General features: G+C 38.6%; 1 protein-coding gene across 2 annotated transcripts in view; it reads left to right on the top strand.

Annotated features, from left to right (window-relative positions):
- The first annotated feature begins 234 nt into the window (after nt 1–234).
- pde5ab (phosphodiesterase 5A, cGMP-specific, b) overlaps nt 235–14,700 on the top strand; it is a 33,075-nt gene continuing 18,609 nt past the window's right edge. For both annotated transcript variants that reach the window (XM_066681122.1, XM_066681121.1), the window contains exons 1-9: nt 235–366; nt 3,670–4,297; nt 6,642–6,731; nt 6,842–6,913; nt 7,074–7,163; nt 7,249–7,386; nt 10,685–10,752; nt 12,675–12,783; nt 13,872–13,956. In XM_066681122.1, coding sequence (XP_066537219.1) covers nt 257–366; nt 3,670–4,297; nt 6,642–6,731; nt 6,842–6,913; nt 7,074–7,163; nt 7,249–7,386; nt 10,685–10,752; nt 12,675–12,783; nt 13,872–13,956 — 1,390 coding nt within the window. In that variant the 5' untranslated portion in view covers nt 235–256. The remainder of the gene's footprint in view (nt 367–3,669; nt 4,298–6,641; nt 6,732–6,841; nt 6,914–7,073; nt 7,164–7,248; nt 7,387–10,684; nt 10,753–12,674; nt 12,784–13,871; nt 13,957–14,700) is intronic.

Below are 14,700 nucleotides of genomic sequence, written 5' to 3'. Positions count from 1 at the left end.
ATTCTGTGTTGCTTGAAAGCTGGGAGTGAGAGCCTGGAGAGAGAGAGAGAGAGAGAGAGAGAGAGAGAGAGAGAGAGAGAGGTCAGTATCGCGCACGGGATGTTGACAAGTGACATGGCTTTGCTCTGGGTTGTTTTATTTTATCAGCGCTCGGTCGTTAACGGTTTCACAGTTAAAACGGCAGTTTTGTTTCGTCCTTCTGACTAAACTCTGCGCTTAAACCGGACAGTAGTAGCTTATGTCCCTCAGCGGCTGAATGTTTTGCGGGGATATGGAGGGTTTTCCTCCCGAGAGCGAGAGGATGGAGGCTTGGCTCGACGACAATGTGGACTTCGCTCACTCCTACTTTGTGCGGAAGGCGAGCCGGTGAGTTATGGGCTCCAGCGCAGCGACCTTATACGGCTCATTTTGCACATTTTAAAACCGTGTAGAGAAGAGAAGGAGCGGGGAATGGAGCAGGGGATGATATGTTTCTGTCAGGTCTCCAACTTTATCTCTCGCGACGGAACTAGGCTTAGATAACATTGTCTTTCCCTCAGAAAGGCCAGTGTGGTGCAGTGATAATGAGCTGAGCGTCGCCTTAGTGCCGAACTGAGCCTGTAAACAGCAACTTCACCTCATAAACACTCTCTCTCAGGCAATTATCAGCTCTGGGCTCACTTTGAGTCTTTAATTTCGCTTAAATACCTGTTTTAGCTTAGGTTACACTCTTCAGGTTTCTAGCTATAAGACTCCAAATAAACACTTTTGGTCCTGTGTGGTATCCAGCATTTGGCAAATGACACAAAATTGATTTTTTTTCCCTCTAGGCTGTATTTCATGCATAGTTTTTAATTTACAGTTATTATTTACAGAATTATTTCACTATTTGATACATTATTCATAAGTCGACTTCAAAAGTAAATATTCAGAGAAAGCAAAACTTGCTTTTAATTGAACTCAATGTGAATTGTTTACATGTAGTAGGCCTGTTGGAGCTGGTTACCATATACATGTTAAAGCAAATGGCAACAATTTCTGAACAATGTAAAGAAATGTGCGGACTGCAGATATTATCTGATCCCATCTGTAAATCAAGGGACCAGGCACAGGAGCTCATGTGTGGTCATTTGATTTAAAAATGAGATCTGATACTGACCAAATATTAGTTTCTGTGGTTTTGTGTTGTCAGTAATTATCAAAGGAATACTATAATTTGCACTGACTCGCTAGACTTTGGTGCTTTAATCTGGATTCCAAGATTGTGGTTGCCATTTGTGTCTTACTCAGCACACACTCTTACATTCACAAAATATGACCATACCCAAAAGTAGAAGATAGTTTAAAGTCTGGTATAGGGTCGTTCACAACAACCCATTCTCCATCTTTCAGAAAAATGTTTAAAAAGCATGAATAAAACAACAAATGTTTTTGAATTGGCATAAAATAATTTTGAGTTCAAGCTCTATACCTAGACTTAAGACTGAAATTGAATTATGTAATACAATAATTTTATTTAGAAAAAAAAATACTAATAAAATGATGTGTTCGTGCATTTTCAAGATATTTGCTGAACACAGCGATGAAAACTATATAAATAAATTGACGTATATTTTTTACTTGCAAGTTTTAAACCCCACATGTATTGTGGAGTCATCCTCAAAATATCATTCAAAGTATAGTGAAGAAGTTTTAACCAAGCTTTCAAATTGTTCATGGATTGTTAATAAATATAACTATAACTATTTCCTTTACTCCCTTTTTAAAATCTATATTATATTGTACTAAGCGGTAGCTTGAGTGTTGTCTGTCGGCAAACAATTGTCAAAATCACATTTTAAGTACATAAAAGTTATATGCTACTCTGTTTTGCTCATATAATGGCAGTCAACATCTGGATTTCCCTTATTTTTCCTCACACTGCCTATGACCTCTAGTTATTGCTGGTTTTTATCAGGACAGGTGTACACAGACTGGTGTAGCCTGTAAAACATGCTGTGGAGATAAACAATGAATGAAGTTTAAAGTGAGAAAACACAACCAGATAAACAGAACAATAGCAATTCTGGCAATGGTCATCCATTGATGAATATTATAGTGTTCTGTTGATTTACAGTGTACACCAAGTAGTTACTGTTGACTCCATTGTACACTTTACTGTAGTTTCTACATTTTCTCGAATCTGATGTTCTTGGGCTCTCTTTTTTCTGAATAAGAAGCTTTGCCCTCATCCCTTACTAGTGGGCTACTGTTTTGTTTCCTGCTTTACTAAATTCCAGACTGTGAAAAGCAAATTTTAGGTCCACACCAAGAATGTATACGACAGGCTGGCCGTACTGAATCAAGATGTGTTCTGTAGAGAGGAGATGAGTAGCACTCTTCAAAGTGAGTGCTATTGATTGATCTTCACAGGCTGAGACACTTACATTTGAACACTTGGAGCTTCCTCTGAAGAGTGGATTCTCTGTATCTAGCAGAGTGATATTATAGACTCATGCAGTCATTTTTATTAAGGGAAAGCAGTACTGTTTTATTTTGCCAAAATTAAGCAAATTTCATAGCAGTGAGTTTTATAGCCTCTGGGGTTTTCCAGTCAAGCTACTGAACTCAAGGCTTTGTTCAAATTCATGTGAGAGTAAGAAGGACTTGAACTTTAGACTTTGCACTCATATTTAAGGATATCACTGTCATACAGTTATTCCACTGTGCGCTTCCTGTAAATGGAGGGATCTGAGTCTAGCAGCAATCTAACAGCAATAACAATAAAAAAAATAATAATAATTAAAACTTTCATTCCAAAATACAAGTTAAAGCTTTATTACACTGTACGATCACTGGAATAGGAACACCCACATTGTGTCTACGCTCATTGTCCATTTTATCAGCTCCACTGACCATACAGCATCACTTTGTAGTTTTACAATAACAGACCGTAGTCACCCTGCTCTTCAGTGATCAGGAACCCCACAGAGTAGGTATGACTTTGGTCGTGGATCTTTTTCAGTGCTGCTGTGACACTGAATCAGTGGTGGTGTGTTAGTGTGTGCTGTGCTGGTACAAGTGGATCAGACACAGCAGTGCTGCTAGAGTTTTGAAACCACTCAGTGCCACTGCTGTCCTCCAACCAAAAATATCCTCCCGACAGTGCCCTGGGTCCACTGATGGACTAGAGGGACAAGAGAATGATCAAAACAATCTGTTCGGCAGCAAATGAATGTAGCTGTAGAAATACAAAAAGCTCCTGTTTGGTCAGTGGAGCTGATAAAATGAAGATACAAGGTAGGTGTTCCTAATCCAGTGATCGTACAGTATTAAAGTCATAGTTGAGATAGTGATATATCAGAGCTGTAATGTGATTAATAAAACAAAATGTGCTTTTTATTTTGTTTTACTAAAGTTTTATGCATTGTGTTAATATCATTTTATATCAAGTCTTTGCACTTGAATTTACTGTAATTATCCTGAATCACATGGATGTGCATGACAGTCAGAGAAAGCTTTGAGATGTGAGAGTTTAGCAGCTGTGACCTATATTACAACACAGATTATAAAATCTAAAATGAATCCTCATCATATACTGCTCTAGTGATTGCAACAGCAGGACACTGTAAACAGTGCACATCCCATCTGTCTCTCTAAAAGCTTCCTGGACTACAGCAGGAAGTCTTATTGGTTGTTTGTCATTTACAGGGAAATGGTCAACGCCTGGTTTGCTGAGCGGGTCCACTCCATCCAGCCCTCCAGAGAGGGGTCCAAAACTCTCCCTGATCCCCTTAGCTCCCTGCCCCCTCCAGGCTCTACTGAGACTCCTTCACCCAGCCCAGCTCCGTCCACCCCCACCCGCAAAATCTCTGCTTCCGAGTTTGATCGTCCTTTGCGGCCCATAGTGGTGAAAGACGCAGAGGGTTCCCTCACCTTCCTCAGCGACGCAGAGAAGGTGCAGATGCCACCTCCAGCCTCCCAGAAACTGAGCTCAGGAGAAGGTCCAGACCAGGGCGTAGGTGGAGAGCAGGGGGATCGTTGTGCCCGTCTTCTGGAGCTCGTCCGTGACGTTTCCAGCCACCTGGACTTGACTGCCCTCTGCCACAAGATCTTTTTACACACCCATGAGTTAATTGCAGCAGACCGCTACTCCTTATTTCTGGTCTGTGAGGACAGCTCCAACAGAAAGTTCCTGGTCAGCCGGCTTTTTGATGTAGCAGAGGGGTCCACTCTTGAGGAGGCCTCCAACAGCGGCATCCGTCTGGAGTGGAACAAAGGCATAGTCGGCTATGTCGCGGCCACCGGGCAACCCCTCAACATAAAGAACGCGTATGAGGTGAGACTTGTTGTACTTTATGTTTTATGTATTTAATATTTCATTTTTTTTCTTTGCACGTGATGTTGTCCTGCTATGGATATGGAGGAATATCTGACTTGTATAGTCAGTAGAATTAGAGTCCAGGGTGTCTTCCTGCCTTGCACTGAGTGCTTCTGTGTGGGCTGTGGATCAACTCAACCCTGACCATGATGAATGGTTACAGAAGTTGAATGAAAGAAATTAATAACAAAATGACCACAAATCCACAGCATATCGTCTCCATAAAAACATGTATAAAATAGTAACATTACAGGATAAAGAAAAAACTTCTTAACTTTCAATGAAAAAAAAATTTGAAGTAAAATATGCAAGGCAAAATACAGCCAGCTTCTAATAGAAATGTAGAAGTTTGGAAAAATATCTATTAATTCTACTGTATGTTTCTCCTATTTTCTTGACTGAAAATTTAACAAGTGAAGGGTGCCCTCTGATGTACACAGCATTGTACATAAACATCCATTGAATGTGGAAACTGTGACTCCTTCTACCAGAATTAGCAAGCCTCTAGCATTTCTGTAAGATTACAGGAAAATGAAGAATGGATATTTTAGTACAGTTATGAACTAAACATCACTAAGAGCTGAATTAAACATTCTGCCCTTCTGAAGCACAATAAATACATCATCAAGTATGGGTTTGGAATATAAGCCAAATTTATACATATTTTACCGTAGAGTGTTTAAATGTTTAGAGATTTGAACATTCAAACTGTGATTTTGGCTCTTATGTATATCCCTACATTTATCCCTAGAGCATTAGCTAAAGTGCTCGGAAAACTTCACGAGTAAACAATGGGTGAGTGCACTGGTTCGGCTGTGCAGAATACAGGTCATATCTGCGTTTTGTTTTGATGTATTACATTTCAATGTAAGCTGCTGCTATTCCCCAATAGCTCTTCCTGGTACCTGTAGACAGACTTTGTTGCCCATTAATTTATATCGCAACCTGCTCTGCATTAACCTTTGATCCTTGTAAAGTCTCAGTGGCTAGCTAGAAAACATATCAGATTCACAAGCATTCCTCAATACTCAAAAGCAGCCATATTATGTTCTAACAAACTTCTAGTAAACACAACATTCATTCCTTAATGGGTTTATAATTGTTCTATTGAGGCTATATCCATAAAGCATGTTATCTTAGGTCATTTTCACATGTAATACATTGTGCTTGACTGTGATATATTTGATACATCCTGCTTCAGAATTGATTTAAGTAGTATCTGTCTTGTTTCATTTTTGTACACGTGGTTGTGCAGCTCAGTTGCTAGCCGACCGTTGATTTATAGTAACAGATATTTTTAGCCATCCTTGATTTGGATTAATAATGGTTTCCCCAACAGGTCTAGGGGGAGAGGATGAGAGAGAGAGAGAGAGAGAGAGAGAGAGAGAGAGAGAGAGAGAGAGAGAGAGAGAGAGAGACGAGAGTACATATTGGTCTCATTACTAATGTTAATCAGGGAGTTGTTTTCCTTTAGGCAGCCTAGCATGGAAGATGGAAGGTAATGCTTTAGATTGACAGGAAATCTATAAAAATCCCACAGCATAACAGGACATACCTAAGATATTGTAGTTATGCAATGTATTGTTTCTAAAGTAAATGCCAATATCAAAATCCATGAAAGATGAAAATCTGTATTTCATATTCATGTAAGCCTGGGAAAATAAAGCAGAGACAATATAAAGCAGAGACTTTATTAATGCAGTTTCTCAGTGCCGAAGTTGAATATGATGCTACAGAATGTGATAGAAAAGCTGAATGATAAAGTCATTTTGTTTGTTTTTTTCCTCAACAGCTATATTTCTGATTAAGCAACACATAAGTAACAATATGTGCCAAATATCAGCAGCAATTTTCTTCCCCAGAGGACCACCACAGAGCATAGTATTTAGGTGGATCAGACAAAGCATTGCTGCTTATGTTTTAAACAAACAATTCACTCTATTAGATACACCTACCTTGTTGGTCCACTCTGTAGATTACTTGGCTGACACAGCCCAAGGACTTGGATGAATATTTTTGGTTGGTGGTGGACTGGTGAGTGTGAAATCAGCATTGACTCATTGCTGTGTCTGATCCACTTGTACCAGTGCAACCCACCATCACCATGTCATCGCTGAAAAATATCCACCGCTCAAATAGTATCTGCCCTCTGGTCATCCTGACCTCGGAGGAACAGAATAAAAAGTGGCTAACAAAGTATGCAGAGCAACATGTGGATTACAGACTGCTAGTTCTGAGGGTATTTTAAATATAGCAGCCAATGGCTGTACTCATTGATTTAAGTGTAATTTTAAATCTGTAGGATCCTCGATTCAATGCAGAGGTGGACCAGATAACAGGGTACAAGACACAGAGCATCCTCTGTATGCCCATAAAAAACCACAGAGATGAGGTAAGTGACATTCAAAAGCAATAATTATATAGCCATGTCCAATATTTTCAAGAGTTCCCTCAGCCCTGTTATGAATCCCATCATATTTTTTCTTTATGGTCTTCCATAAGGTTGTCGGTGTGGCCCAAGCAATCAATAAGAGGTGTGGAGAGAACAGCACCTTCACAGAACAAGATGAGAAGGTGAAAGAAAAATATTGCAGCTTTCTTTATAGGTGTGTCTGAAGTATAGAATGGCTTTTGTTACTGACAGTTTTATGAAGATTAGAACTCTGGGACTAATGCTGTAGATGCCGTTTAACACGAAACCAATTTAAACCTTTTTTTTTACATTCACCAACAGGAGTTTTCTTCCTATTTGGCTTTCTCTGGTATTGTTCTACACAATGCACAACTGTATGAGACATCACAGCTTGAAAACAGACGAAACCAGGTATTTTGTCCTTCTCAATCTTGATTTGAAATCAGTAGATTTTGTGTCTTCGGTTCTTACTTGTCCAATTCCACTGATGGTTTAGGTGTTGTTAGACCTGGCCAGTCTTATTTTCGAAGAACAGCAGTCATTGGAAGTCCTCCTGAGGAAGATTGCAGCAACCATCATGTCTTTCATGCAGGCACAAGAATGTACTGTGTTCATTGCTGATGGAGAAACATCGGTAGGCTTTAAAATTTTTTTTATTGCTAACTCAAAGTGATTTTTTTCAAATCAAATGTGGATTATGAAAACATTATAAGAAATGAGAGTCCATCTGAGATATTAGCATTAACTCACCTTGCTTTTAGAAGGTTCTGCTTGAACATTGGGCATGCTTCAAACAAATCTGAGAGTCCGTTCTTCATAAAGCATTTAGTCTCAAGCAAAAGACCTGCCTCTAAACTTTGCTAATACGGTTCATTTCCAATGTAGCAGAACAAAGAAAATTGAAGGGCTTTGTTCTTTAAAACAACAAGTATGCACAGATCACATGATATTTGTGGCTATCTTGCTGCCTCAGCTTACACTATAGATTTAAATATGATTTGATTGGCCATGAAGCAAGATCAGTGGACTCGCAAGTTATAACATGACATACACCACAATGGCCGAGAAGTCCCACTATGCTGTGGAGAGTGTTGAGAAATAGCTAGAGAGCAGTGTTGTTTCCTGAAGTGTGGCAGTGCTAGGTATTTCGATGTGCCTGGCTGAGGGAGAGTGTCCAGCCAATCAGCCGTCCGTAGACAACACTGCTTTCATTTATAGCAGAACCACAAGCAAAAAACAGGCTGAATTGCTCTCTTATTCTACACTGCCAAAGAAGCAATTACAACATGCACGCAAAACACACGCACACATAGACACACACCAGGTGTAAATGTTCAGCAGCACATGAGATGTGGAGATACATTTTAAAACCATTACCACCAATAGGAGTGATATTTATTTCAAATGGGCAAAGAGGAAGCTCCATTACATTTTCTTGCAGTAAGATTTTGATGTCAAAGTGCAGGCTGTGGACTGCCATATATTAAGTGAAAAGCTTAATAATAGGAATGTCCTGAAAAAAAAACAAAAAAGTAGGTGTATTATTGAACCAAACAGAGATAAAAGCAACACATCTAAAACACTGGGAATTTTTGGGCCAGCAGCACTTAGAGAAAGCATATGTCCCCAGGTTCATTCTTTGCTTGTGTGTCTGTGTGTATGGGTGTGTATGTGTGCTTTCTCTATATAAAATGGCCCAAATCTCCCAAAAAAAAGTAACACAAAATGTGAAACAAGGTTTACTCTTCAGCAGGAGAACAGAATTTCAATCCACATTTAATACATCCGTTGCAGTTGAAGCACACACACACACACACACACATTAGTGATTAGGGGCAGTGAACATAACCTCCCCTCAGTGCCGCGGTAGCAGTTGGGGATTAGTTGCCTTGCTCAAGGGCACTTCAACTGTACAGGTTGAGGGAGGTCAAAGTGCTATTCCTTCATTCTGCCTTCCCCATTTTTCCTGGCAGTCCTGGTTTCAAACTCATGACCTTTGGGTTCCAAGTTCTTCAACCCTTAAAGCCACAGGTCCCCTGCTGTATTACTGAAATTTCATAATCAGTCAAACTGTGTAATCTCCAAAACGTGTGAAATGTATGATTTGCAGCCATTTCCAATAGGGCTTTGACCACAATACGTTAATGCTATTAACCAGCGAAGCACAAGGAATGGCAAGAACCATCAGCACCGCAGTGTATACATGTTTTCCCTTTCATTGAATGGTCTTTCTTGTTTTACACTTTGGTGTGTGTGTGTGTGTGTGTGTGTGTGTGTGTGTGTGTGTGTGTGTAATGAATGTTTACCCAACTTTTGGCATCTGAATGGCTGAGTGTCAGTCTTTGTTTTACAAAATGGACACAATTCTAGTCACTTAGTCACAAAACCAAATTCAACTTCAACAGGTCGGGAGCACCGAGTCATGGAGAAGCCTCAAAACGAACAATTCAGGCTGGTTCCATGTGACAATTAGTAGTGTAACACTAGAATCAGGATGAATGAAGAAATTGGGGCAATAATATCGCATATCACAGTTTTGAACTCTGTTAAAACACCACACGGGAAACTCTTTCACCGCAACAGCTTTAATTTCCAAATGCAGCAATAGTACGCTTAACCTACCTTATTATTCACATCATAAAATTAAAATACAGATCAGACTGAATCTAATTTGCTCATTGTGTGTTTGGCAGCAGTTCCAGTCTTGGCTGATTTCAGTCTTGGCAGGTTCTTATCGAGAATCCTTAGGAAAACCTCACTGCACGTTTGTACTGAAAAACCACAGATCTTGTCAATAATTACTTAAATTATGGTATAATATGTCTTATTATTTTGGCCCTGGCTTTTTTTTTTTTATCTTCTTGCACTCTGACCACTCAGCTCTTAAAGTTGCACTGCCTCAGAACAGAATACAGTTTGACCTTTTATTAGATTAAACAGATGAGACCCTAGGATGTTCTAGTGTCCTTATTTGCTTTACAAGGAAATGTCCTAATGTCCGTTTATGAAACCATGAAAGTCAAAGTGGCATGGAGGGCTGTTTTTTAGAGGGATATCTGATGAAAGCTGACATTTTCCTTCCTCTGTGGGAGGTCTGTTTTTCTCTGCTGTGGTCTCAAGCTGTCTCAACCCACTTGCTTAGAGAGCCATGTCTTAGTTGTTCAGGAGGATGTGTGTTGGGAAGAAACCCACATAGGCCAATCAGACTGATCTACCCAAGCTCAGCAAGACCTCTGGGGTTTGTCAGCTTGACACAAGGTTTTGTGGACCATTGTGTAGCTTTAAAAGAGGAAGGCCCAGCTTACATTTAGATGATAAATGCATACTTCTGACTGGACAAAGAGTTAAATGTTTTCAATATAGATCAAAGCTTGTTGAAATGCTAGAAAATGAGTTAGTGTTCAAAGTTTTTTCCTCCTAAATTGACTCTGGATGGCACCCTGGTGTGTTTTATCTTTTCTTCATGGTCTCTTCAAATTTGGAAAAAGCAGGCTATTGCAAGGAGAGATCAGGTTTGCAGACAAGTCCCTATAAGGTGGTAACCGTGTGTTCAGGAATGTTGAAATAAACTCCACTTCTGGCAGCACAGTTGCACAGTATATTAAATTTCTCTCTGTGTTTATTGTGGAGAGCTGTTACAGGTTCTTCCGATTCGCTTGCTTGACTAATGCCATTTGGCCTCAGCCATGTTCCGAAACGATTTAATTGTTGCGAGCGGGAAATTCTAACCCCTCCAGAAACACACTAACACAAGCACATTAAAGTATGTGACTGCTGAGATTCTGTGTTAAATTTACACAGCCAGTCACCGGACACTAATAGCATTAAAAAACCGCAGAAACCACTGGCTTCCCTTCCTGAAGCCTTCCTTGAGTTTACCTCAGCGAAGAGAGTCTGTGATTTTAGTTCTAACTGCTCTGCTTGTGTCCCAGAATGCTTTCTCCAGCGTGTTCCATATGGAGTACGAAGAGCTTGCTGGATGCATGGAGTTCCCTAACAGGTGTGTATCCATACTATGATCCAAAAGTCTGAAATCAAATTGAAAATCAGATTTATACTTTAACCTTAAAACATTATTAATGATAAATATTAGATTCCACACTTATACTAAGGTACTATTCAAATTTTATTCACATTTAATCTTTATATCAAACAATGTTGGGTTGTTTCCAGGGATTCAACTGTGCACCCTGTCATTAAAGCAAAAGGACACACTAGGAACTAAAAATCATGCTTTATTTTCAGAAATTCTTGTTGTAACTCCATTTGTGTTAATAATATAATCTATAAAAGGTGGATAACACTGGAAGAGGTGCATAACACTGCACATTGATAGTATTTTCAGTAATAATCTAAAACATTTGGACTTGTTCCTTGTTTATGGCCATTACAAATGAGAATTTGACAACACATCATAACTTTGAATCTTGGAATTCAATGTAGCAAGTCCAGAAGAAGGATGGATGTTTTTTAGACTATGCCCATGACATTTTTGTTGTAAGCAGACAATGGTGAAATACTGCAAGGCAATTTTTTAGCTTTCTTTTGAAAGAAAGTGTTCCTTATTCAGACAGAAGGTTATACCCTTGTTAGAGTACACCTTGGCTCAAACCATGAGCTCCTCTTAAGTGCCTCTGACAGGTGCTTAATCACAATTTGTTTAGGCTAACCTGTCTGGATGGAGGGATTTTCTTTCTTTTGGAAATCTTCCGAAGCTTTTCAGAAGAGGTACAGAACACACTCCCAAACTGCACGTAGATGGCTATTTTTTAATGTCGGCACTCCATTAAAGCCAGAAGTTTGGGTTTGTTTTTTTTGTTTTTTTGACAGTTATATTACTCACACATGTGGCTAGTGATCTACCATGTGGAAAAACAATGTAAAGGTCCCTAGTAGGTTTTTCGGTATAAAAAGCACACAAATAACAATTTTTTTTTCCTCAGGAAATATAATTTTCACCATAATCGTTTGTTGACACAGACTACTGGATAGGAGAAAAAGAGCATGAGAATGTGAGTTGAGAGAGAGAGGACTGCATAAGCTTTGGAGGAAAGTTTGACTCAAATACCTGGTGGAGATCAGCTGCTTTTTTTTTCTTTAATTTTGTCTCATTTTTTAAACAGTGGCCATTTACAGTTAAACACATTTTTATACTCATTTAAGCCTAACAGGCTCATTTGTGTACACATGGCCACTTCAGGTTGAAGTACAATAATTTGTTGCACTGAGAGGCATGTGCCAAATGAAATAGCCAACTTCACAATGTTTGAGACACAACTTTGCAAAATGCAGGACTTCTTTCCTTATAATATAATGTTGGATTCCAAAAATGTCTGTTTGCAAAGATAAGTATGATGAATTTTACTTACTCAAGAGCCAAGAGTAACTCCTCAATCATTTAAATTTCAGAAAAACAGGTCTAAAGCACTGTACATTTGTGGAAAAAAAACAGAATGATTCCTGAGCAGTTTCTTTAGTGAATGTTTGTTTTAAGGATGTTCTCAAACCTAAGATTATGAAAGAATGTTTCTTCAGATCATAAATCTTGCTGGTCTGTGTTTCTGATTAGGATGCTTCGGGGAAGCGTAATCTTTACAAATTTCTGTAACATAACAAGAAAACATACAGCTACTGGCTTTTGCCTGTTGTTGCATATAGGACGGCAACAGTGCCTTTCTTTAATCAGAGCTCATCCTATACCAGTTGTGTGATACCTCTCAAACTCGATGTTGTCTGTTGTATACTTTAATTCCTTCCTTAAGCAGAGCAATGTAGCAATTTACCATTAATATAAATAACAACAATTTACCATTAATATAAATAACTTGTGTGGAGTCCAGAACTGACCCTAGCTTCATAACAGGGGTGTGTCATGGTGGCTGTAGTTTGAATCTCAGTAAAGTTTTCTATTTGACCTTACAGAGACAGTGACGTTAGCAAGATTAACTACATGTATGCCCAGTATGTGAAGAATACCATGGAGCCACTCAACATTCCTGATGTCACCAAGGACCAGAGATTTCCTTGGACTGTGAGTATGCTCACAACCATTTCTCAGAAGTCTCTTAACCCAGAGGTTAATCCCATTTTGGGAACAGGTTTTTCACATAGAGATTTCTCAGGGAACTTTATGAAATGCATTGCTTTGTGTTTATTTCCTTCTGCTTAATTTTCATTTATTATGTCGTATTTAAATATTTTGAACTATAGTTGTCACATTGAGATTAAAATCACTTTCATAGCCCTGATCAAAAAAGCAGCATACCTCTTCCAACAAAACAACTACCACAGAGCTAACATGGTGATACATGTATCTAACAGCTGTGATTTCTTTGAGATTTATAGAGATATTTATGGCATTTACTAGACTCTCCCCCAGAGAGACACGAGTGCTTTGTTATCAGTTTAGAATATTTATCTTCACCAGTACAAATTGGATTAAAGTTCAAATAGTGTTGAACAAATTTATTGCAAGATACAGGAATTAACGCTGACATCTAAAAAGAGAGGAAATTCAGGTTAATTCAGGAAAGTTCAATGCATTCAATATGTGCAGGATTAATGGTCATTTAATTGCTGCACGTACAGATGAGTTTGGAAACAGTGAGTGACTCCAATGTTCGGACAGTAGTCTGTTCCTCCATCTGGGGTAGAGAGAGACAGGGATATAGAAGCTTAAACTGTTTTGTGTGTGTGTGTGTGTGTGTGTGTGTGCACGCATAGGAAAGTAGTGACACTTACCAGAGAGGAGCATTTATCCTTATTTTTTTATGGTATGACTTTAAACTAATCCATTTATGGATATTTAAGCTTTAAATTACAGTTAACCAGACAAGCTACTGAAGATGACAACAGACAGAGCAACAGAAATCAAACACAGACAAAATATGACAACAATAACTGTAATCACATTGCTAATCATATTTGTTGTAAAGGACACGGACAAAAAGTGATAATGTGCTAAATCCAGAGGAAAAGGGAAAAAAAGACTTTCCTTTTGTTATTTATTTTTGTGAAAATGTTTTTTCATTGGAGGCATTAGTGCAGAATTAGTCTATTCCTAACATGGAACATTTCTGTCTGCCTTTAGCTCAGCTGTTGTGCTTTTCTTCTCCACAGAGTGAGAATCCAGACTCTCCAAACTACCATGTGAAGAGTTTGCTGTGCACACCAATCAGAAATGGGAAAAAAGATAAAGTTATTGGTAAGTTATTTGTATGTGTTTTTTGACTAAATTCAGAGGCATATTTTTATACAATTGCTGCAGTGGACAAAATTATGAATAATAAAGTGAAAAAGGTTAAGTGAAAAATTTAAATGCAATACTGGTTTCCTGAATCTGACCTTACTCTCAACACTATAATAGAGGATAATAGAGCACTAACACTTTCAGTGATCCACATCGTTTCTCATGCATTTTCAAGTAATATCATTAGCCAGCTACACAACCTGGAGCATTCATTGTGGTGCTGGTCAAAAGAAACTGATTTCCTCCTTCTGAGTTAGGATGCAGCAATACAGGTCTTTCTATAAAAGCTCTGAATACATTTAAATATTTTAGCCAGTCATTTCCATTGCTTGGAAATTCCGTTTCCTTTGGTACAAAGCCATAGATGTTCTGTTTGGGTTTTGTGCCTTCATTTATTAAATTGACCTAATGTCATTATCCCCTGTTAGATATGCAGTTAAAATGGACCACAGTGTTCCTTAGTGCAGATGATAAACTAATTAATTAGTCTCACTGCCTTTTGAAGACATAGAAAGTGTTCTGTTTAGCCCAAAAACAATAAATAAATATTAAAGCGAAACCAGTGCTGCCATTTCAGCGGAACAGTTTGTTCAAGAAATGCCTTACATTACACTATTTTAAACACACAATTTAATATGTTTAACCAAGCAAGATAAACTAGATACATTTCCTTTAACTTGATTTATTGTGCCTTCTAAC

This window comes from Hoplias malabaricus, chromosome 9 (genome assembly GCF_029633855.1).
Source record: "Hoplias malabaricus isolate fHopMal1 chromosome 9, fHopMal1.hap1, whole genome shotgun sequence".
Taxonomy (NCBI): Eukaryota; Metazoa; Chordata; class Actinopteri; order Characiformes; family Erythrinidae; genus Hoplias; species Hoplias malabaricus.
The sequence above is the reverse complement of the archived record's forward strand: the minus strand, read 5'-3'. Positions and strand labels throughout refer to the sequence as shown.